The sequence below is a fragment of the Corythoichthys intestinalis genome, chromosome 18 (genome assembly GCF_030265065.1).
Source record: "Corythoichthys intestinalis isolate RoL2023-P3 chromosome 18, ASM3026506v1, whole genome shotgun sequence".
NCBI lineage: Eukaryota > Metazoa > Chordata > Actinopteri > Syngnathiformes > Syngnathidae > Corythoichthys > Corythoichthys intestinalis.
The window spans coordinates 10,381,330-10,403,490 of record NC_080412.1 but is presented as its reverse complement, the minus strand read 5'-3'; the positions used below and the strand labels follow the sequence as shown (position 1 = coordinate 10,403,490).

Sequence of the window (22,161 nt, the reverse complement as noted above, 5' to 3'; positions counted from 1 at the left end):
ACATTTATCCTAAATTTTACTCCATTGTCTGCTACAACCTACATCTGAGTAGCTCCATTTTGTATATCTACACCAGAGAATGCAAGCTTTGAAAGCATGCAAAAAGTTGTAAACATGACAACAACAAAAAAACATGAAAAGAGCACAAAGATTTACTAACACATGGCCCCCATCTGATTATTGAAGAAGTTGGGAGCATCAGAGATCTCCTCTCCGTGTTTCCTGTTGACCGGAGGCATGTCTTCGGCTTTGGAAGGCGGCAGAGGTGGCATGGAGAGGGGCATGGCTCCAAGTGGGGGGAAACCTGGGAGAGAAATGTTAGTTTTCAGCCTGAAATTTTGGTTTAAATTAGCCAATTACATCCAGGTCCTGTTCAAAGACTATTTAAAACCCTGTATGATAGACAGATTTACAACATTTAATTGTGAATCATTCTATTTTTTTCTACTTTGCATGAGGACGTAGCATGCCAGCCAGCGAAGAGAGTGAGTGCTTTGGCTAATACCTGGTGGCATCTGCATGGGGTTGAACCCTGGTCTGAATAATGGCGGTGGGGGCATTCCTGGTGGAAAAGAAGGTGGCGGGATGCCTATGGGAGCTGGGAAGCCAGGGGGCGGCACCGAAGGCATGCCGAGCATCGGAGGAACCTGAGAAAATCAGCTGGCGTTACACAACAACTCAACGGCTGAATACAGAAACTGGAAAATAGCGAACCTGCGTAGAAGGAGGAGGAGCTAAACCGCGGGCTTCATCTGGCTGCTGCGACTCAGATCCACCATTGTGGTTGAGTTCCTCTGGGTTCTCCAGCGCTTTCCGTACTGTCTTCCACTCTGGAGAACAAACAGCAGTGAGACTCATAAAATTGTTGTAAGACCAAAACAACTACAGCAAAATGTAAAGTTGCACAAAGTTTGCTACCTGGTGATAAAGTGTCCAAATCTAAGATTCCTCCTTCCTTGAGCTCCTCCAGTTGCTCTTCCCTGACTTTGGACCAGGGCACGTAGGTAACGCCCAGCTCCACATCCCAGAACTGCTTCAAATCGGCCCTGATACCCTTATTTGGAGCCCAAGCTATCTGTTTTGGGGAAAAATGTTCAGAATACCACCACTAATTATTTTACAATATTAAGTCATTGGCTGTCATTTTTAACCCACTTATACAAACTAAAGATGCACCGATACCGATACTAGTATCGGCAGGGGGCGCCGATCCGGCCTGAAATGGTGGTATCGGTATTGGCGAGTACCAACAAAGACGGCGCCGATACCATTTACCGGTCCATTATTATGACATTTGACCGCGGCCTTTTTTATTCTCCTGGCGCTCACTACACTCTGTCTCTGTGTTGTGTGATGACACGTGAACACCAAGCAGCTATCGCTATTGGCCTGCTCCAGACCAATGAGAACGGGCCAATAGCCACTCCTGAACAATGACAAGGCCGCTTGGCGGCGCCGACATGGCGGCGGTCGGGAAATATTTCAAAATAGAAATCCCGTCAATTAAAATCAATGGCTGCATGCAAGATTTGCGGACTGAAAGTTTCGAGATGTGGAGTTAAATCGGCCAGTTTCAATACCTCGAACCTGATAAAACATTTGAAGACGAAATGTGAACGAACACAACGAGTTTGAGCCTGCAAGAGCAGGACTGCTATCCAAAGGAAGGGCGCTGGACCGGTGCAACAATCTCTGGTCAGTTCACTACGTCAACTTTACTTTGTCTTTTACTTAAAGAAATGCTGCAGCAATTTGGGAACGGTTTCCAAAGAAGGGTTGCCCCCTTTAGAAATAGAAATAAGGGACTCCCCCCCCTGAAAAAAGGAGGCTAATAGAGAGACAGGATGCTGTGGTCAATTATTATTACTTACAATTGTTAGCATCCGCAAATGCGGAAACAAGGTTGGACCTCGAAGCGGACAACAAGCGGGGGATACGCACAAGGGTTTAATGATTGCAAACAAAAAATAACACGCGATCGCGGGATAGTAGAAATGACAAAAGGAGTCCGTGACAGCAGGTCGACAGAGCTCAATACTACAAACTCGAAGGTTAACTAAGACGATAGGCAGCGAGCCAAAAAGCCAAAATAAAAATACTCAAATACCTGCACAGGGTAGAGGTTACAAACGAGTGCAGCACACTAACAGAAAAAACCCAATGCAGGGGCGTAACAAGCAAATGTAGTGAGACTATAGTGCGAGATGTCAAATGGCAATCAGCAAAGCAAGTATCTCGGCAGCCTTCTCTGAGCTCACCCGTGCTTAAATGCTGCGTTGATGAGCCTGCATTGGATTCAGGTGCGACGTCAGGAACGCCCCCACTAACAGCCCAGCAACAAAACACAATCTAACCAGCAGCAGAATGTGACAATAATTTCATGAAAGTTGCACTGTTTGGCCTTTGAGAGGTTTAAAAAAGTTTACTCAGTTCATTCAGAGTTTATTATTATGAACTTATTTTTACTTTCTTACTGATGGGCTAGTATTATACTTTGTACTAGTCTTTTTCCTATTTTGCAAAGGTAAGCAACAGCCTGACAAAGCCTTGATAGCAATGATTTCACATCCAATTATGTAGCTCTTTGGGGGGTTAAAAAAAAAAAAAAAATATATATATATATATATATATTAGGGCTGTCAAAATTATCGCGTTAACTGGCGTTAATTAATTTTTTTAATTAATCACGTTAAAATATTTGACGCAATTAACGCACTTGCCCAGCTCAGACATATTTAAATGTCACTAGAGTGAAAGGCCCACCTGTTAATTGTGTTTTGCGGAGTTTTGCTGCCCTCTGCTGGCGTTTGGGTGCGACTGATTTTATAGTGTAAGTAATTATTGCCATCAACAATGGCGGGCTACTAGTTTATTTTTTGATTGAAAATTTAACAAATTTTATTAAAACGAAAACATTAAGAGGGGTTTTAATATAAAATTTCTATAACTGATTTAGAACTGATTTATTGTTATAATAAACAAATACAGTCCTTATGTACCGCATGTTGAAAATATATATCCATCTTGCATCTTATCTTTCCATTCCAACAATAATTTAGAGAAAAATATGGCATATTATATAGATGGTTTGAATTGCGATTAAATGCGATCAATTACGATTAATTAATTTTTATGCTGTAATTAACTCGATTAAAAATTTTAATCGTTTGACAGCCCTAATATATATATATATATATATATATATATTTATATATATATATATATATATATATAAACGGGGTGGTATCGGTCGATACTGCACAGCCAGGTATCTGTATCGGTATCGGGGCCAAAAGATGGTGTCGGTGCAACACTAATACAAACCCGAGCAAAAAGTATGGAATCAACAGTCTCGGACGAGCACTCATTTGACATTTTTATCATGTAAAACAAACTCAGATTAAAAAGGTTTTAAAATTTATGAATTAGTTCAAAAGTGCAACTCTTTAGCATTCAGAAACACTAAAAGAAATGAATAAAAAACATTGTGGTGGACAGTAAATGTAGAAATTATAGAGCAAGTGCAGGGAAATACATATGGAATCACTCCATACTGAGGAAAAAAATATGGAATAATGAGAAAAAAAGAAAGAAATAACAATCAAAACATCTCCAGTATTTAGTAGCACCACCTCTGGCTTTTATGACAGCTCGCAGTCTCTGAGACATGGACTTGATGAGTATTCTTCATCAATTTGGTGCCAACTATCTTTAATTGCAGTTGCCAGATCATCCTTGCAAGTTGGAGTTTTGCTGTGGACCATTTTTTTCCATTTCCACCACTAGTTTTCAATAGGGTTGAGATCTGGGCTTTTTGCAGGCCATGTCATTGACTGGATGAGTCTCTCCAAGGAATGCTTTAACAGTTTTAGCTCTGTGGCATGATGCATTGTCATCTTGGAAAATGACATATTTTCAATTGAAGGGAAAGCTGTCTAAAATTTCAGTGTAAACTTGTGCATTTATTGAAAATTTGACCAAAGCCATCTCCCAATTGCCCTTTCCTGACATGCAGCCCAATATCATCAAGGACTGGGGGAATTTTGATGTTTTCTTAAGGCAGTTATCTTTGTAAATCTCAACAGCACCAAAAAAAGTGTTCCAGCATCATCACCTTGTCCAATGCATATTCTTGACTCTTGACACCTTGTCCAATATAGATTCTTGACTCTTGTTGACTTTTGACACCTTGTCCAATATAGATTCTTGACTCTTGACAAGGTGATGATGCTGGGACGTTTGTTTGGTGCTGTTCCAGTGAGATTTACAAAGATGACTGCCTGAAGAAAACATCAAAATTACCTCAGTCATTGATGATATGGGGCTGCATGTCAGGCAAAGGCACTGGGGAGAGGGCTGTGGTTAAATCTTCAATAAATGCACAAGCTTACATTGAAAATTTAGACAAGCTTTCTTATCCCATCAAATGAAATATGTCATTTTCCAAGATGACAATGCATCATGCCACAGAGCTAAATGTCATGGCCTGCAAATAGCCCAGATCTCAACCCTATTGAAAACATGTGGTAAAAATTGGGGGGGAAATGGTCCACAGCAAGGCTCCAACCTGCAAGGATGATCTGGCAACTGCAATCAAAGAGAGTTGGCACCAAATTGATGAAGAATACTCATCAAGTCCATGCCTCAGAGACTGCAAGCTGTCATAAAAGCCAGAGGTGGTGCTACTAAATTCTAGAGATGTGTTTTGATAGTTATTTCTTTGTTTCTCATGATTCCAAATTTCTTTCCTCAGAATGGAGTGATTCCATATATATTTCCCTGCACTTGCTTTATAAAAGTAACATTTACTGACCACCACAATGTTTTTTATTCATTTCTTTTAGTGTTTCTGAATGCTAAAGAGTTGTAATTTTGATCGAATTCATTATTTTTTCAAGCTTTTTATCAGAGTTTGTTCTACATGATAAAATGTCTAAGTGAGTGCTCGTCTGAGACTGGCCATTCCATAATCTTTGCTAGGGGTTGTAGATGAATCGATAATTAATAAATTCATGTTTTTTCACCTTGATGGCTTTTTGGTTGACTTTATAAGAGCCTCGACTGAGCTTCTGCAGGGCCCTGAAGGCATCCTCCCGGTGGATCATGACAATGTAGGCACATCCTCTCGGAGGGATCATCTACAGAAAACAAGGCACTGATGTTTCAGTGGCGCCTTTAAAGCCATGTCTCGTCTCTCCTGTCTAACTCACATTGATGGATTCAATTTGTCCGAACTCCTCCAGCCAAGATGCCACATCCTGCTGCTGAGTCCTCTTGTCCAGCTGGCCCACCCATAGAGTCGTACTACAGACTGAAGAGGGCACAAATTGAGCCTACCGAACAACCGCAAAAACAGAAAGGCGCAACAAAAGGATTGGTACTCACTGCTGAGTGTTTCGTTCTTAGTCGGTGGGAGGCCTTTTTGACGCCGCTCCCTTTCGCGTTCCCGCTCCCGGCGCTCCTCTGAACGAGAGCGCGGGGAAAGGTGGCGTCGGTCCCGGGAACGGGAACGCCGGTGACGAGAGCGACGCGTGCGGGAGTTGGATCGCGATCGTCTCCTTTTTGGGGACCTGGGTAAACAATTCCAAGCAAATTGGACCTTGCATTCCATTTCTCATTATCCTACATGAGCTTATCCATTTGTAATGCTAGATCTTAAAATCTCAGATTTTTTTCTGACATTTTTTACGATTTTACTAGATTTGATTTCGCGCAAAAAATAGCAAAGAAAATTAATGTTTTAATAATCCGCAAGAAAAAAAAATTCATATTCAAATTCGTAAAATCAATTTATCGCCAAGCCTTATGCAACAAAATCTTTTTGCTGTTTAGAACATCATTTCCCATTAGCTCCCACTGGTTTAGTGCTACAACGAATAATTGATTAAGTCGAGTAATTTGATTAGAAAAAAGCTTCAAATCATTCTGCTGCTTCAAGGATTCATTTAATTAGAGCCGAGTTGTCATGGTTTGTTTTGAAAGAGTTCTATTTAGTTTCATTTATTTGGGTGGATACACTACCCTCTAGTGGCAACAGTGAATATGACATAATTCATCTAACGGCTGAATCCAACTGCTCCCCTGTTAAGGCCAATATTAGGTTATAAGTTTTTGTCTGTGCTAATATGCTTGTTTATGCATTTTTAATTTAGTTTAAATGGATATTTAGCAGTTTTTTTGTGGGAATATATGCTTGAATGATTTGTTTAAAAAAAATGTTAGCAATTTATAGCATTTAAGCTAGTGAACTTTTGCAACACAAGTTAGCCAAATGTTCTTTTGTTGTACTTAGATCCTCGTTTATTTTTTCCATACCATTTGATGCTAAGCTCAGGTATTTTAATTTAATTTAAATGCATTTATTGCTCCCGTGAAATGAAAGTGCGATTCGGCGTAGTTTGAAGAAACACTCAGGAATATTATTTTGTATTTGCATTTAATTATTTTTTGAAAGTGCAATCTTAGCAAGCCAAAATAAATATCATTGCAAGCGTAAACACTTGTTTCTTGCGTTTTACAGGAATTAAATGGATGGAATCCAATTACTCGAGTATTCGAACTAATCAATAAATGATTACTTAAATAATCGCTAGTGCAGTTCTAAACTGGTTTACCTTGAATCTGACCGTGATTTTTTATCATGTCTGCCATCCCTCATGGAGGAACGGTCTGCATCAACAGTCAGCTCCTGAAAATGGCACCATGAGAGAGCATGGTTATATTTGGTTATACATTTTTTAACATCTTTCACAACCCCGAAAGGGCTATTATTCATGTCCTGTGTTACCTGATGTTGCTGGGACGAGTGTGTAGGAGGTGGGAAAACTCCATGGAAGCCAGGAGGTCCCACGGAACCAGGGAAGGGCTGGCCTGGTTGAGCTTGACCCATCGGCGGCATCATCCCTTGGAAGCTTTGTCCTGGCATTAACCCGTAAGCCGGGAGCTGGCCATTAGGTGGGAGAGACCCCTAAAATAAATGATGGATTAAATTACCTATACAGGTTTTCCCCTACATATAAATATAGTGGCGCACCGTCACACCAAAATAAAAGCCGCCACAACGTGAAAAAGAGATTTTTTTGTAATTGATTTTTTCTAAAGGCCGTTTTAAACTGGCGGCAGCCTAATGTGAAAGGTTCAGCGGCAACCTATTCATTGTGTATTGTTATGTCCGTAACTATGCGAGGCCACCTTAAGAGATGATTGCACAGGGAGCGGTGACGTAGAGGGAAGCGAGATAGCAGTCGCATGTCGCGGAAGCCTGCTGGTATTTTATTACTTGTTTTCTTTATTATTGTTGCCACAATAAAGTGGGTAAGCCAATACAGACTCCTCTCCTTCTCCCCCCCCCACTCCCTTCCCTTCTTCTCACTCACTTTTCGGCTAAAGTGAGCGATGGACGGCCGTCTTGGACGGAATAGCAGGTTTGAATGAAATTGCGCTGAGAGGCGGGCAGAGCGCCACGCGCTAATGTCAACAACGCATTCAGTAGCAGAGGGGCAGGCGTACTTATATCTGTGCTATCAGGCTGTTTCGGCAGACAGATATAAGCAATCACAGCTAACAAAACCTTGATAAATGCGCTTTTTTATCGAAGTTTCGCGAGCTCTGGGACACTCGAAAAATGACTCTCATACTTCTCCTTGCTGGGCTAATTGGTACCTCGATGTGCGTTTGTGTGGAAATGTGGTTCACGAGCAATAACAACAAAACTATTCACCTTCTCACCGAAACTAGTAAATCTTTTTACACTGCAATTAGAATATCCCACTACTCCTTGAAAAGGGTCCATTACAAGGGCGTAGGTTTGGTCTCAATATTGGCAGGGACGATATAACACCATAACCTGCATCTACACTTTTTGCTGGGGACGGGACAGCAATAAAACCAAACAGATTAGGTGAACGAGGCCACATTTCTCACCAATATGAACCTAATTGATTGATAGGCTAAACGATCAATGCAAAAATAAATCTGTATTGACTTGTACTAACTTTCACACTGCAAAGTTATGTTTTAATCTGATGATTTTTCTTTAATCTATTCGAATAATTTTCCCCATCTTGTTTATATTGTTAAAGACTAGTTAACAGATTAATGAGTCAGATTATTCAATTTACTTGAGGTAAGTATTACCATTTGTTCTTATTAAGACCATAATTGGTCATTTTTCACCAAAATCAAGTGGAAAAATGATTTCAAATAATGTTTTGCACAATGTTACTTCTTGAATTAAGCTTTTTTTAATGATTAAATATACTCACTTTTTCCTTAAAATAAGTGTGTTAAGAAAAATAGCTATCTGAAAATAATCTTATTTCAAGAAATCTGAGTAAAATTGACTTGAAGCACTAGCAGATTTCACTTTTTTCTAGTAGATTTACACTGAAAATAAGGGAATTTAACTAGTCAACAGCCAATCAAATGTGCGTTCGAGGGGAAAAAATGGTGTCAGTATAAGTCTGAACATATGAAAGTAATTCACTTAATAATGGTAGGGTTGATTCTAGGCCTGAACGATATTGGAAAAAACTATTGTTGCAATTTTTTTGAGGTTTGCAATATATTGCGATATTATATTGCGATATTATATATTTTTTTTTTAATCTTTTTTAAAGAAATTTTCAATAGATGACTTGAATAGCTGTTTGGAAATACTTTACTTGACACACCGTGACCACAGTGTATTCATATAATACCGTTTCATTTGTGAATGATGAAGATTGCTTTATGAAGGGATCCAGGAAGCCATGTCTGCACAAAATAGATCATTTATTGAACACAATATTTTACACTTCAACAGCAGCAAATACATTAAATGATAAATAAAAGAGCAGGTGCATTAGTCCCCTAAGTTTTTGACAAAATATAACAATAAATAAAAACTTCTGTAAAATAACAACAAAGTTGTAAACATATTTGAACAAAAATATTAAATATGACAAATAAAAGAGTTGTTCACAAACTATAACAATAAATAAAAACCTCAGTAAAACAACAAAGTTGTCAACATATTTGAACTTAATTATTAAATCTGACTAATAAAAGTGCAAGTGCATTAGTCCCCTGAGCTGTTTACACAAAATATTACAATATAAAACTGCAAAACGGCAACAAAGTTGTAAAAATATTTAAACAAAAATATTAAGTGTCAAAACTTTATGTGCAGCAGTACTATATATAGTTATTTGAAAAATACGATTTACAATAAATTTAAATATAAAAGAAACAGAAACTCAATTGACCTTGTAAATAATTGACCTGAATAACTGCAAATAACTGATGAATAACAGAACCAAATTTCCTGCCTTCCTGATAGCTGTCACATGAATAAAAAGAAGAAAAGACATTCCTCCAGCTGTGTTATGTATTTGTCTGCATATCGTCCACCTTCCTTGCTCAGCAATTCTCAACTGGGTCTCATAGGTTTTTGGCCATGACTACTAGTTTATCCACTATTGCAGGCTTGAGACAAGAACGTTGGCACGTAACAATGTTCCCACCTGTACTAAAAAGCCTCTGATGGGAAGGTCTTAGCAGGAATGCATAGATACCTGCGTTTTAAATGGTCCCACATGTTCGACAGATTACTTCTTGTTGATGCAACCATGGCGAGGCACTGTCGACAGGGCTGTTTTTTGTCCCTTATAGTCTTTTTCTTGCCAAAATACTTCCAAAACTCCTTTTGGAGACGGTCTTGCCTCGTTTCCTTGCTTCAACGTGTTGCTTTCTTGCTTTCACTTTGAGAACGGCCCCTCCTCCCTCCGCTCTGCTGTTCGGCCCCTCCTCCCTCCACTCCGCTGCCGCGGGGGGAGGGGGAGGAGCCGATGACTTGCTGGAGGGAAAGAGAAACTGTGCGCTCTCCTTCCCTCTCCTTCCTCAAAACAAACGTTTGTGGATTAAAAAAAATGAAATGAAAAAACTATCGCACGTCCTTGCGATGGGACTATTGCGCATGCGCACATCGCGATGGCGATGTTTAAACGATATATCGTTCAGGCCTAGTTGATTCTATCCTTACGAAATATGTGAAGACAATCTAAATGACTTCTATAACTGAACTCATTATATAATGCAAATAAGGTTGCTTAAAAGTTGGTGGGGACATCCTGAAAGGTTCCTAGTGTTATGTCTCCCTATGCAAACCTACGCCATTGGTCTATTAACAGAAGGACCATTATTGTTGTTTTAATGTAGTAAGGAAAGGAGAAAAAAGGACTACGAGATGCAAGTCGTACTATTGCTACGAGAAAAAAAAGTTGTATTACTACGTAGGGTAATGTAGCTGTAATGTGCTACGCATTTTATGTACATGTACCGTAGCTGAGAGCTACGACATTAGCCTGGCTAATGAAATGTTTCAAATAGATCTTTGTTATGGTTATGACGCAATTTTGCCTTGACACGACATGGTGAGGCGGTCCCACTCTGATTCAGACCACCACCGCAGCTTCATAAAATCCTAGGGGGAACCCTGCTATAATTCGTTTGCTGCCTAAATATGCAACTGTACTCAAAATCCACCAAAAATTAAAATTACAATGACACAATGTCCTGAATATTATGGTGACAACGCGATCAAAAATGACTGTCATTTGACCTCAAAGGACTGAGAGACACTGGGCCAGTTGTGGGTAAAGGGCATCGAATTAGACATACGCTTGCAAATTCACACATGCACACTAGGGATGGTAGCTCACAGTACGATTTGAGATACAAGGCTCACGATAACAATCTCACGATAAGGCAATACAACAATTATCAATACTTGAGTCAGGAAATCATTCTACAATATCTAAGAGGGATGTCCCTGAGCCGATCACGTCAGTCCCACAACCGATCAGAAACTGGGTCGATCGCGCCATTTTTCAGAGGATCGGAATCGAGTGAAAAGGATCAGGTTTTGAATTTGAAAAATATATGGCAGAAAACACAGACAAATCTGAAAAAGCAGTTTCTGCTCTTTCACCCCTCCTTAAAATAAACTGCTGTATTTTAAGCCAAAAGAAGTGTTGTGTTCGATAGAACGTTTATATACTGCCATAGCAGTGTCAAGGCGCATTAAGCCCCCAAACTATTTTTAATTTGTCCGTTTTACCCTGGAGACCCCAGTTTACAGACACCGCGCAACCGCTTTAGTTTCAACCCAACGATAAAAGTATTATATTCATTATTCGAAATGTCTATCATTTTTAGCTTAGAATCATTAATTGATGTCTAATGTTTAAAAAAAACGACTTTATAAAATTATTCACTTGCATATTTTAAACTTTTAAACAAATTACGTCACAATGAAAAAAAAGTGTCCGTAAATAGGTCGCAGATATCTACCTCATAACTATCGCTTAATTGTATTTTTTGTTACTGTTGCAATTTCTCCAGTATTTTAGATGATAAATAATTGATCTAAACAAAAGGGAAAAAAAAAAAAAAAAAGTTTAAAGGTATAAATATTTGAAAAAGCCACCACTCCTTGATGGGATTTCTTCATTGCAACCTTTGTTATAATATCATGTTTCACCCATAAAATGCCCCAAAAATCCGGCTGTGGCCATTCAAAACTGTGTCTTCACACTCAGTGAGACATGCTACACTGAGTTTTGGGATCGAAATAAGCCAAGTACGCAAAAATATCTCGTCAAAATCATGGTGTCTTTTATTATGCTCTCTCATGCTCTCACCTCGAGTTCGGGTTTAGGTTTTTATTTTTAATAAATGCCCTCCTGTTCAAATTTTTTCTTCCCCCAGAAAACAGATTTTAAGCTTTCCAATGATGTATCACACATGCATATAGTACGATTTTGAAATTTGGCCAAATTGGCCCAGTGCAGAACTTCAAGTCACCTGAGTGTTTTCCGCCATATATATGTATTTTTTTTAAAAGGTAAAAAGTAACAAAATAATCCAGAATTACAATGGCATTGCCAAAAGAAACAAAAATATATACGTTTTCTACTCTGCAACACTACCGAGAAAATGCGTAAGAGGAAGTATTGTAAACAGTACAATACTGTACCATTTAAAATAATAATACTAAAAAAATAATAATAAACCTTTGTCAGTACCAGATAGGACTCTCTATGGCAGATTCTCAAAATCAGGTGACTTGAATGCAAAAATATGCGATCGTGACATCCCTAATATCCGGTTTATTGATTTTTGTTCACTTCCTGCTGATTTTGTATCATTTCTAGGTCATTTCCTGTTGATTTGGGGGCATTTATGAATCACTTCCTGTTGCCCCCAAATTAATACATATGTAAATGTCCTAAAATGAACATAAAATGACTTTCAAAAGCCCTCAAAACGGAAAGACTGGCTGTGAATGCGCTGTTTTTTTGTTTTGTTTTTTTTTTAAACAGTGACATCTTTTAAAACAATATATCCATTATTGGCAGGAGCATATCGATATCCTTTTTGGGATAAAAAGTATCGTGATACGTCACCATTTTGATGTATTGTCACATCCCTAACGTACACACGCTCTAAGGGTTGATGCAAGCACCTAAAATAGCTGCATGAACACCCCCCCCCATGCATGTGAACTAAAATATCAGGACATACCTGCTGCGAGAGGTCCTGAGTCATGTTCATCACAGGCTGCTGGAAGGCTGGAGGCTGTTGCATACTTTTGCCATGACATCAATGATATCATAATTAGTTTTGTTTTTTACTCTGAGTTAATCAATAATTCAACCCATCGCAGCCTTACAGAGAGGGCTGCGAGACGTCGTCCTTGGCATCGTCTCCGGCTTCTGGTTCGTCATCGTAGTCAAAACGATCCAACAACGTCTATAGCAGAATAGTTAACTCATTGACTGCCATTGACAGTGCTAAGCATTCAATCCATTTGAAGTGAGGGCGCGCTGCCACTGTCCCACTTCAAATGGATTAGACGTCTACTCATGATAAACTCATTTGAATTCACAGCCGAACGCTAAAAAAGCGTCACATAATTGGACGTGGAAGGAGACTAAAATCACCTTGTCAAATGCCGACTTCTGCTGGGCAGCCTGGGGAGGATGCGGGAGGGCATTGCTGAAGACGGGGGCAACGCTTGGGGTGTCTGGGAACGGTGGAGGCTGAGAGGCAGGTTCCGCTTGGGTGGACTGTTGCAGGTTCTGAAGCATCTGCTGCAGCTAATAAATACCCTCAATTGTCCACGTTATTCCATTTATTTGAGAAGCGTCCACTCACCTGCTGACCCTGCGTGGACTGGAAGAGCTGTGCCACTGCAGTGAAGGGGTCATGCTTCTCCAAAGGCGCAACAGGGGCCGCCGCAGAGTTCTCTGCGTGGTCTTTGGTCGGAGTTGGTGGAGAGGACGCTGCAGGAAAGACATTATTGTTAACTCACAGTGACTTAGCAACAACACTAGGGAAGGTTACGCGTGGTAGACAACCACCTGGGTCCTCGGCATAAGGCGCAGAGCCGCTGCCGGTACCTGCAGCCATGTCTAGAAGAGGCTGAATGACGTTGCTCTTGAACACACCGTTCTTCTGCCATAAGTTCAGTACGCGCACAAGTTTACTCTGCGAACACCACATCTTGTTAGCAAGAAAGAATTGTCTAATTGTTTCTGTGGCAGTAACTTGCAGGCAGAATAAATGAGTGTTTTGATTCCATTGCGTGATTCTTACTCTATCCTCCAGGGGGCAGAGGCAAAGGTTCTCAAAGGTGCCCACAATGTTTTTAGTGAAGCGAGGCCCAAACACGTCCTTGTCGGCACCAAACTGGTGCCGTGACTGGCGGACGATGGAGTCCACCACGTACAGGCCAGCCACCTTGTACTCAGACTTACACTGTACACACAAAAATATATTTATCATCATAAACCCTATTCACAGTGATGTCACTCAACTTCCAGATTACTTCCGGGTTTGCAATAGGAGTCTACAGGGTTCTTGCACCATTTGAAAAGTCAAATTGTATGCTTTTGAAGACATTTTAAGACCTTAAAAATATAATTTCAGACCACAACCTGTTACACCAAATTCAGATGAAGAAAAAATTAATTAGATTTCACTGTTAATACAGAGCTGCTGCCACAGACCGCGGCTTTTTGCAGACTGCACCAGGCACTGTTGTTATTTTCACCAAAACCGCATTTTAAATAAACAATTTTTCATCCATTTTTTGAAAAAATCTACACTTCCTATCTCTGCATATTCCCACTCGCCTCTACAACCCCGAATAACCAGGAAATGGCGTCATGGTGACAACTCAAGTCGCCGACTTATGCTGAAGTTGCTGACAACGTACCTTGTAACAAATTTTAAAGGGAACCGAGGATTGAAAGATTTGTAGTTCTTAAACGATAAACATTATCATAAGTTAAAATAATTTGATAATAAAACTCCTCGTAATGTTTTTGTTTTTATACAATTTGTAAAACTAGTTTAACTAGGAGGTCGCCATTGTTGTTGACGTCGTAGGGCGGTGACGTCACTGGGTTACGCTGCCAGGATTCCAGAGTACGACTAGTGACACAAACATGTCATCTGTTCAGCCCTTTCAATTTGAACTGAGAGGAACATTATTGAGAATGACAGCACTGTCGATATTTCACAAAACGAGCAGCAAAAGCAAATTAAACAAGAAAGAAGGGATGAGATGAGACAAGAGTAGAAAAGCCGCTGTTCTGCCAAAATGTGCTACACCGGCGAAACGTCCAACAAGGGGCGAATATGACACCCAAAGTACAGTATTTTTGGACTATAAGTTAAGCCTGTCGCAATATGCAATAATTCCATTTATCGGGCGATATATAAAAATGAAGGCGGTAATTTTTCCGCTGCGATTTATCGCCTCGCGTGCACGTGTGTGCGCGCGTGCGGCAGACGTGCTGTTAAAAGTTCGTTACCAACTGCGCAAAATGCATCTTCGTTCCAGGTCTGGCAAAAACTAGCGCCAGAGCCAATCGTTCCCATTATATCCTATTGTTCAACGTATACCGGCCGCGTCAGTGCTCCGGAGTGACTGTGGACCATCTATGGCGCGCCGGTGTTGTTGGCGTGTGGGCGCTCCCGTCAGGAGTGACATTTCATGCGGGGCGGCTATTTTTCGGCACAACGCTGGATATTTACAACGAAGTCCGCCAAAACATTGTTACCGACTTGGCTGCTACGAATAACCTCACTTTGACAACAAACAGCTGTATGAAATTAAGAGCGCTGTGCTTCAAACTCGTCCTGTTTATGAAAGCCGTCATATGCTGGTGTTGTGTAGTAATGAGCAGACGTGACTTCAGCGGCGCTTGCTAACTTTTTTAATGCGCGGTTGCGCGCACACACTACATATCATGAAATGGCAAACTAGATGTGCTACGTCCCATACCATTGGCTACGTGAGCCCAGAGTGATTATGGGACACGTAGTCCATATACTACATCGATGAATTCTAAACTGTCATTTGTCACATGAAGTTAAGAAGGCCAAATCAATCCATACCAGTGACTATAGATAATGTTGCAAATATTGTTAATTCAGTACGTGACACAGATGGATTCGGACCATAAATAGGATGTCTTGCTCATGTAGTAAACCTAGCTGCTAAGAGCTGTAGCAATCAACGGTGTGCCCTGCCTCACTTTACAAACAGTAAAGATTGTTCTCAGCACTTTTATACAAATTTTTTTCATATCAGTAAGAAGTAAGCACGTAAATATTATGCACTAAAATGCATGTTTATATGATGGCAATTTAATTTTTGCTCGTTAGCAAAAAAAAAAAAAAAAAAAAATACAATTGTTATTTTTTTTTACAGAGCATTAAATGTATTGAACCGGATCGAAAATCGTGTCCCCCGTATCAAAATTCGTACCGAACCATGACTTAACTGTATCGTCGCATCCCTATGGAACACCATTGCAGAAGCTATGACGGGAAATGTTTTCATTTTCCTAAATGCTTAAGTTATTAAGTGCAATTTTTTTTTTTTTTTTTAAACACATTTTATTTATTCTGTGTTTCTGTGCGGTATCAATACTGTTGTTTTTTACTTAAAGTGATCCTCTAGTTTTAAGACAAGTAATTCTTAAAAGATACATCTTAGTATGAGTTATAATAATTTGACATTAAATCCCTCTTAATGTTTTCGTTTTAATAAAATTTGTAAAATTATTTTAACTGATTGTTCGCCATGGTTGTTGACGTCGCAGTGCTGTGACGTCACAAATCCCGCTGCCGGACTTCAGCGTGTCATTCATTCGCAACATCTCGTCAGTTCGTCCCTTCCAATTTGAACCAGAGCGGAAAAGTGAAGAGCAGGACAATACTGTCGGTCGTTCACAAGACGAGCAGCAAAGGCGAAATGCAGAGCAAGAAATACCTGATGAGGCAAGAGTTGGGCTAAACTTCTGGTGTACTTGCGGCAAGTGCATCTCGATGACAACGGAGCGAGAGAGCGTATGTTGTCGAGAACTCAGGTTTTTGTCAGCAGATCTTCAAGGTGAGTTATTGCGTCATCAAACTCATTCCAATATAATTGTGTAGATTGTTAGCATCCAGAGCTGTCGTATGCTTTACATACAGTACAGGCCAAAACACATTGGCATTCGTGCCTTTTTATTTTCTTGACCATTGACATTATAAACTCTCACTGAAGGCAATGAAACTATGAATGTGTGGCGAGCTAGGGAAGGATGCGGAGTATCAAACCACGGAGCTAATCCGCGTTGTTTTATTGACATTTAGGCTGCAAGAAATAGCAATGTCTGTCTGGCATGCGACCCGGGGAAGGTAACAGTTATTTCCAGCTGTTCCCTTCACAAAGTACCCCCCCCAACCACACAACGTGCCAACATAATTTCCACCGGTGAATTCTGTTATAACTTGCTACAAATGCACGCGTGTGTATTGTGTACTTAGAAAAAAGGTGAAATAACTAAAAACGTGTGGTATTCTAGTATCTTCAAAGTAGCCACCCTTTTCTCTGATTACTGTTTGGCACTCTTGCCATTCTCGCGATGAGCTTTCAGAGGGAGTCCCCTAAAATGGATTTTGAATTCACATGTATGCCATTCCGGCGATGAGAATTTATTGCTTTATCAATGGGGTTGGGACATTTGTGTTGCATTGAATGAATTGCATTGGACGTGCTTTGATCAGTTTGAGTGGCAGCATCACTCATATTAGCTGAATACTGAACACACACTGCCTGATGAACTGACAGTAGAGGTGAATTATTAGCTTCCTCTGTGACTAGCGGTACGCCCGAAGGTTCGCCTCCCGCTGTAGCGACAGGAGCGGCTTGGGTGCTTAAGCCAAGAGTGTCTCGTCCGTCTCGCTTCATTGAGCGCATTTCACTCGATATCCGAGCAGGCTGAGGCTTCTTGTGCGGGAAAATAGTTGCAACAGCATTTGGTTTTAGTCTGCGCTTATATCTAGCCGCTCCGATGAGATCTTTCATTAGTTGTCATCTACTAAAATCCTCAAACGCGGTAGGAGAAAAATGGCGACAACAAAGCCTTGGTTGTTTGGGAAGATTTGCTTGTCTACAGGCATTTTCCCAAACCTTTCTCCTCTTCTTGTCAACAGGAAATTTGTGGAGACTCGCATCACTCTCCTTGTTTCCATTTGACTCGAAATTGCATCCATAAGCAGCACATCGTGGCATTTTACTTCACGAGTTAAGCCAGTAATACACAATTGTTGTACACACGTTACACGATTGGAAAAATATCATCTACGTCATCACTCCGCGCCCGCAGAACATGGCGCCATCTATCGGTCAAAATATGCACTAAATATTATAAAATATTTCCATTGATTTAACATTTTATGTGTTTCTAACGACATATTTTAATACAAGAGAACAATTGTGATTTATTAGAGCCTACATGTCTTTAAAATCGAGGATCACTTTAAGAGGCAGGGTCTATTGTTTTTAGTTCTGATTTCTTAAAAAGTATATTTGAATTTAAGAGTAAATATCGTGTTTAAATGGGTGTACTTGATCTATTAATATATACTGTATTCGCACTGTGTTATTGTAAATTGGTTAAAAAAAATTGGGGGGGCGCAATAATATCGTATATCGCAATAATTTATGAGAATAATTATCGCACACTAAAATTTGTTATCGCGACAGGCCTACTATAAGTCCTACCAGCCAAAAAAATGCGCAATTTAAAGGAAAAAAACACATATAGGTAGCACCGGAGTATAAGTCGCATTTTTGGGGAAATTTATTTGATAGAATCCAGCACCAAGAACAGGCATGTCATCTTAAAATAAAATCTTCTTCATCTTTAAAATAAAAATACAATAGAGAACAACAGGCCGAATAAGTGTACGTTATGTTAACATTACATGACGCATAAACAACGAACTGAGAACATGCACGGTTTGTTAATGTAACATTGCTATAGACCCTACCCACGTGACGTCACAACTCCTTCCTCCTGACTGGTGCCGCCCAATTGTCCGTCAACACATCATGTTTCCCTGTTACGGCTACGTACATTCCTCCTATTTACGACGTGTTTTTCTGCTCGTTAACATTAATAATCAAAATGGTGAAGGCGTGTGTGGCGGTCGGTTGCAATAACAGAGAAGATAGACGGAGAAGACGGAGAGACTTGAAGTTCTACCGGATTCCGAGAGACCCGGAGAGAAGAGAGCGAGATGGGCTGCTGCAATTCGACGAGAAAACTGGGCTCCAAACGATTACCACAGATTATGTAGTAGTCATTTTATATCTGGTAAGATCCATTTAATATATATTTAGAGGGTTTTGGGCTGACAACCACAATTAAGATCATTGCTAGGCTAATCGCCGACAACATACACGTATGTATGTAGTGAGAGTGCTATCGCTAAACCATATAAACATTAAAAGCCCTAACTCCATTGACAAACGACATGAAATACATTAGACTTGACAGTGGATGTTAGCAATAACAAAAGATTTTGAATGGAAAATTTCGTAACTCACCTTTCCAAGCACAAGATAGATTCCTGCCGAATTTTCGTGGACGAGGACCTGTTTCACCCAACCAGCAACGAAGTATTTATAAGCCTCCAAGCTCTTAAAGTTTTTCAAACTTTCGTGAGAATAGGCTGATTTTGTGTGGACAAGATAGTTGTACATACCAGGCTAGCTAGCAGATGTCAGGCAAATACGGCGGAGACAGCGGGTCGAAAAACATCGATTTAGGCATCAAATATGGATCTGGCGAATGGATAAACTGAAGCTTTTCCACATAACGCCTTTTATGCAACGCATCAAGTGAGTTTACGGCATCCGAAAGCACCGGGTCTTCCATGAAATGCATTTTAAATTCCTCGATCAACTGAAACCAATGCTAATACAGAGACAAAATGACGGACAAGTGGGCGGAACCATACAGCGAGCACGTAGTTTTGTGACGTCGGTGGGTAGAGTCTATTAAGAGTTATTCAGATAACTATAGCATAAAGAACATGCTAACAAGCAACAATGATATAATAATTTGTTAAGAATTTCGCACATAAGTCGTTGCAGAGTATAGGATGCACCCTCTGCCAAACTATGAAAAAACACTGCGACCTATCGTCCGAAAAATACGGTACTATCGTGTGCAGAACATGCTAAAGATGCCTTGAGAAAATACTTAAACGTAGCAATATCAAATAAGGGTGGTTTAAGTTAAGGGTGTGACAAAATATCGACATGGTGATACAGTGTGATACTTTGCTTCACAAAAGGTTATCAATAAGCTCTTGCCAAGAATCGAGATTTCGTTTTAAAAAAACGTGTCAATGTTTAATTAAAAAAAAAAAAAAAGAAACCAACAAATCGCTATCAAAATCTTCCAACATAATAGTGTCTCTGTTAACTCTACGGCTGCCATTGACAGCGCTCGACGTCTGATCAATTAAGACCAGGAAGGGCGAATGAACGTTCGTTCATTCTAAACCAGAACATTCACAGTCACTCTTTCTGATTTTCGTGGCATTTGCAGGTCACTTTCTGTTGAGTTCATTCCTGGGTCACTTCCTGTTCTGTAACCCAAAATAAACAGGTAGTAGACCCATAAAAATGCTCCAAAATCAACCGGAAGTGACTGCAAATCAACAGGTAATGACCTGAAATGGCCCAAAATTACCTTGTTGCATCGCATTGGCTGCTACTGACGGCCATATTAGTAGGAGGGACCCTTTCAAAGAGGGAGGGGTTCATTCGCTGTTACCCTCTAGTTCAAATGGATTGGACATCTACTAGTGATAAACTCACAGCAGAAGGATGAAGATTGCTTTCTTTCTGTTTATTAGTTTTTTTGTAGAGTATCCTAGAATGATTTCCTGACCACTGTATCGATAATCGTTGTATCGCCATATCGTGAGTTCATTGTTATGGTGAGCTTTGTATCGCAAATCGTATCGTGAGGTCCCAAAGGGTTCACACTCCTAGTTTAAATACACTACGTGTCTAATGTGGTCAACAGATCAACAATCTGTTTTAAAGCTACCACAAGAAAACACAAAGCTTAAAAATATGAGATGGAAACGCATGCAAAAAGTATTTTGAAGCAATGAAAAGGTAGTAAAAGACTTAATAAAAACACAAATAGTAAGTACTCACCGTTTTTAACAGATGTGCGCATGTGTTGGACGTCTCGCCGCGTAGAAAGGAATTGCAGAACACCGGTAGTGTTCGACTAGAGACCGTGACAAACTAAGTCATCACCCTGAGCTTCCATTGCGCGCATAAAAAAACATGGCGCCCTCCGTAGGTCAAAATATGTACTAAATATTACATTTTTAAATCAATGGCAATTATTTTATGTGTTTCTAATTACATATTTTAGTAAAACAGAACAATTGTGGCTTATTAGAGCCTACAAGTCTTTAACTCCAAGGTTCCCTTTGACCCCAAACCATATCGGTTAACCTCTAGTTTTTTTCCTTGTAAATCCTGGTGGTCCATATAAACTTTATGGAGTTTCACAGACGGGATACACTTTTATCAGCAAACCCGGAAGAGGGGATGACGTCAAGTGAATTGCTCCCATTAATATTGGTTCAATTATTTCAATTTAAGGATCTTACCTTTTTAATGAACTTCTCCACAATCTGGACCACGTGCTTGTAGAGCTGCTCAAAAAAAAAAAAAAGTCATGTTTGACAACAACATATGCAGAGATATTTAGATATTAAATGACGGTGTTTCCTTACTTTCATTGCCTTAATAGCCGACTTGGTGATGGAGATCATCTTGGCGCGAGATATCGGCGGCTTAGAGTCCATTAAGGAGAATAACTACACAGGAATAAACAAAAGCATGCATTTTAAAATGTCATATTTTTAGACCACTCTACAAATGGACAAAGGTTTATGGCAAGTCGATGCAGAGGTGACCCGGACATTCGAAACTTCTCTCGCCACTCCTCTAGTAAAACACACACGCTTTCCAGTGCAATCTTTAAAAGCGCTTTCCATGTAAATGAAGAGCTCTTTGTTTTGTCTCAATTTCCTTGTTCACAGTGACACTGTGTGGCATGTTTTATGAGGTCACTTTCATTCCTTAAATGTTTTGGAGCTGGAGAAAAATATAATTCAGGATTTTTATCAGTCTTACATTTTTAAGGAGACGATCAGAACAAAAAGCTTAAAACATGTTTTACCTTTTCTAGAGCACTCATTGAACTTAATGACAGTGCGAAGACCAGTCCATTTTGTAACGGGCGAATGATACAGTCAAAAAGAATTGGATGTCATGCGGCATCAGTGAAACTGACAGATGAGCATTCACAGAGTGTCCTGCCACTTTAAAGGAATTGGACATCTATCCTTGTCAATTGCAGCAAATGAGTTAAAGAGCATATGACACCAGAAAAAAAGTCTTAAATGGCATTATTATGTGAATTAGAATCATATTTTGAGACGATTCGACTATATACAACAATTTAGCAAAGCGCAGATGACGAGAAATTAGTCTTTTAATCTGCCGGTTAGCCACGCCTTCCATTATAGGGCTTTAGCGTCCCCAACAGGTGGATGACGTCAGCGGTAGACTGGGCTCATCGGTTTTACTATTCAGGCCATTGAGGGGGAATTGTTCAGAACGAGGAAAACGCGACGAAGAGAGCCGCAAAATGTCATTGTTTCAGTCTCTCTACTCCCAATATTTTTACAGGATATTCTTTTTATCCAAGTATTTTTCCCCAATAGCTATATAAA

General features: G+C 39.9%; 1 protein-coding gene across 3 annotated transcripts in view; it reads right to left on the bottom strand.

The window, feature by feature from the left end:
- scaf4a (SR-related CTD-associated factor 4a) overlaps nucleotides 1–22,161 on the bottom strand; it is a 30,165-nt gene that overhangs the window by 2,258 nt on the left and 5,746 nt on the right. Inside the window, exons 2-18 of one of the 3 annotated variants that reach the window (XM_057821397.1) lie at nucleotides 21,157–21,240; nucleotides 21,031–21,075; nucleotides 13,639–13,800; nucleotides 13,404–13,530; nucleotides 13,198–13,325; nucleotides 12,984–13,130; nucleotides 12,713–12,792; nucleotides 12,565–12,628; nucleotides 6,788–6,967; nucleotides 6,615–6,688; nucleotides 5,386–5,570; nucleotides 5,211–5,311; nucleotides 5,025–5,138; nucleotides 919–1,075; nucleotides 715–830; nucleotides 506–647; nucleotides 161–304 (exon numbers count right to left, since the gene is read on the bottom strand). In XM_057821397.1, coding sequence (XP_057677380.1) covers nucleotides 161–304; nucleotides 506–647; nucleotides 715–830; nucleotides 919–1,075; nucleotides 5,025–5,138; nucleotides 5,211–5,311; nucleotides 5,386–5,570; nucleotides 6,615–6,688; nucleotides 6,788–6,967; nucleotides 12,565–12,628; nucleotides 12,713–12,792; nucleotides 12,984–13,130; nucleotides 13,198–13,325; nucleotides 13,404–13,530; nucleotides 13,639–13,800; nucleotides 21,031–21,075; nucleotides 21,157–21,240 — 2,050 coding nt within the window. Of the gene's footprint in view, nucleotides 1–160; nucleotides 305–505; nucleotides 648–714; nucleotides 831–918; nucleotides 1,076–5,024; nucleotides 5,139–5,210; nucleotides 5,312–5,385; nucleotides 5,571–6,614; nucleotides 6,689–6,787; nucleotides 6,968–12,564; nucleotides 12,629–12,712; nucleotides 12,793–12,983; nucleotides 13,140–13,197; nucleotides 13,326–13,403; nucleotides 13,531–13,638; nucleotides 13,801–21,030; nucleotides 21,076–21,156; nucleotides 21,241–22,161 lie in introns of all 3 variants that reach the window. The other 2 variants (XM_057821398.1, XM_057821395.1) reach the window with 2 other exon arrangements.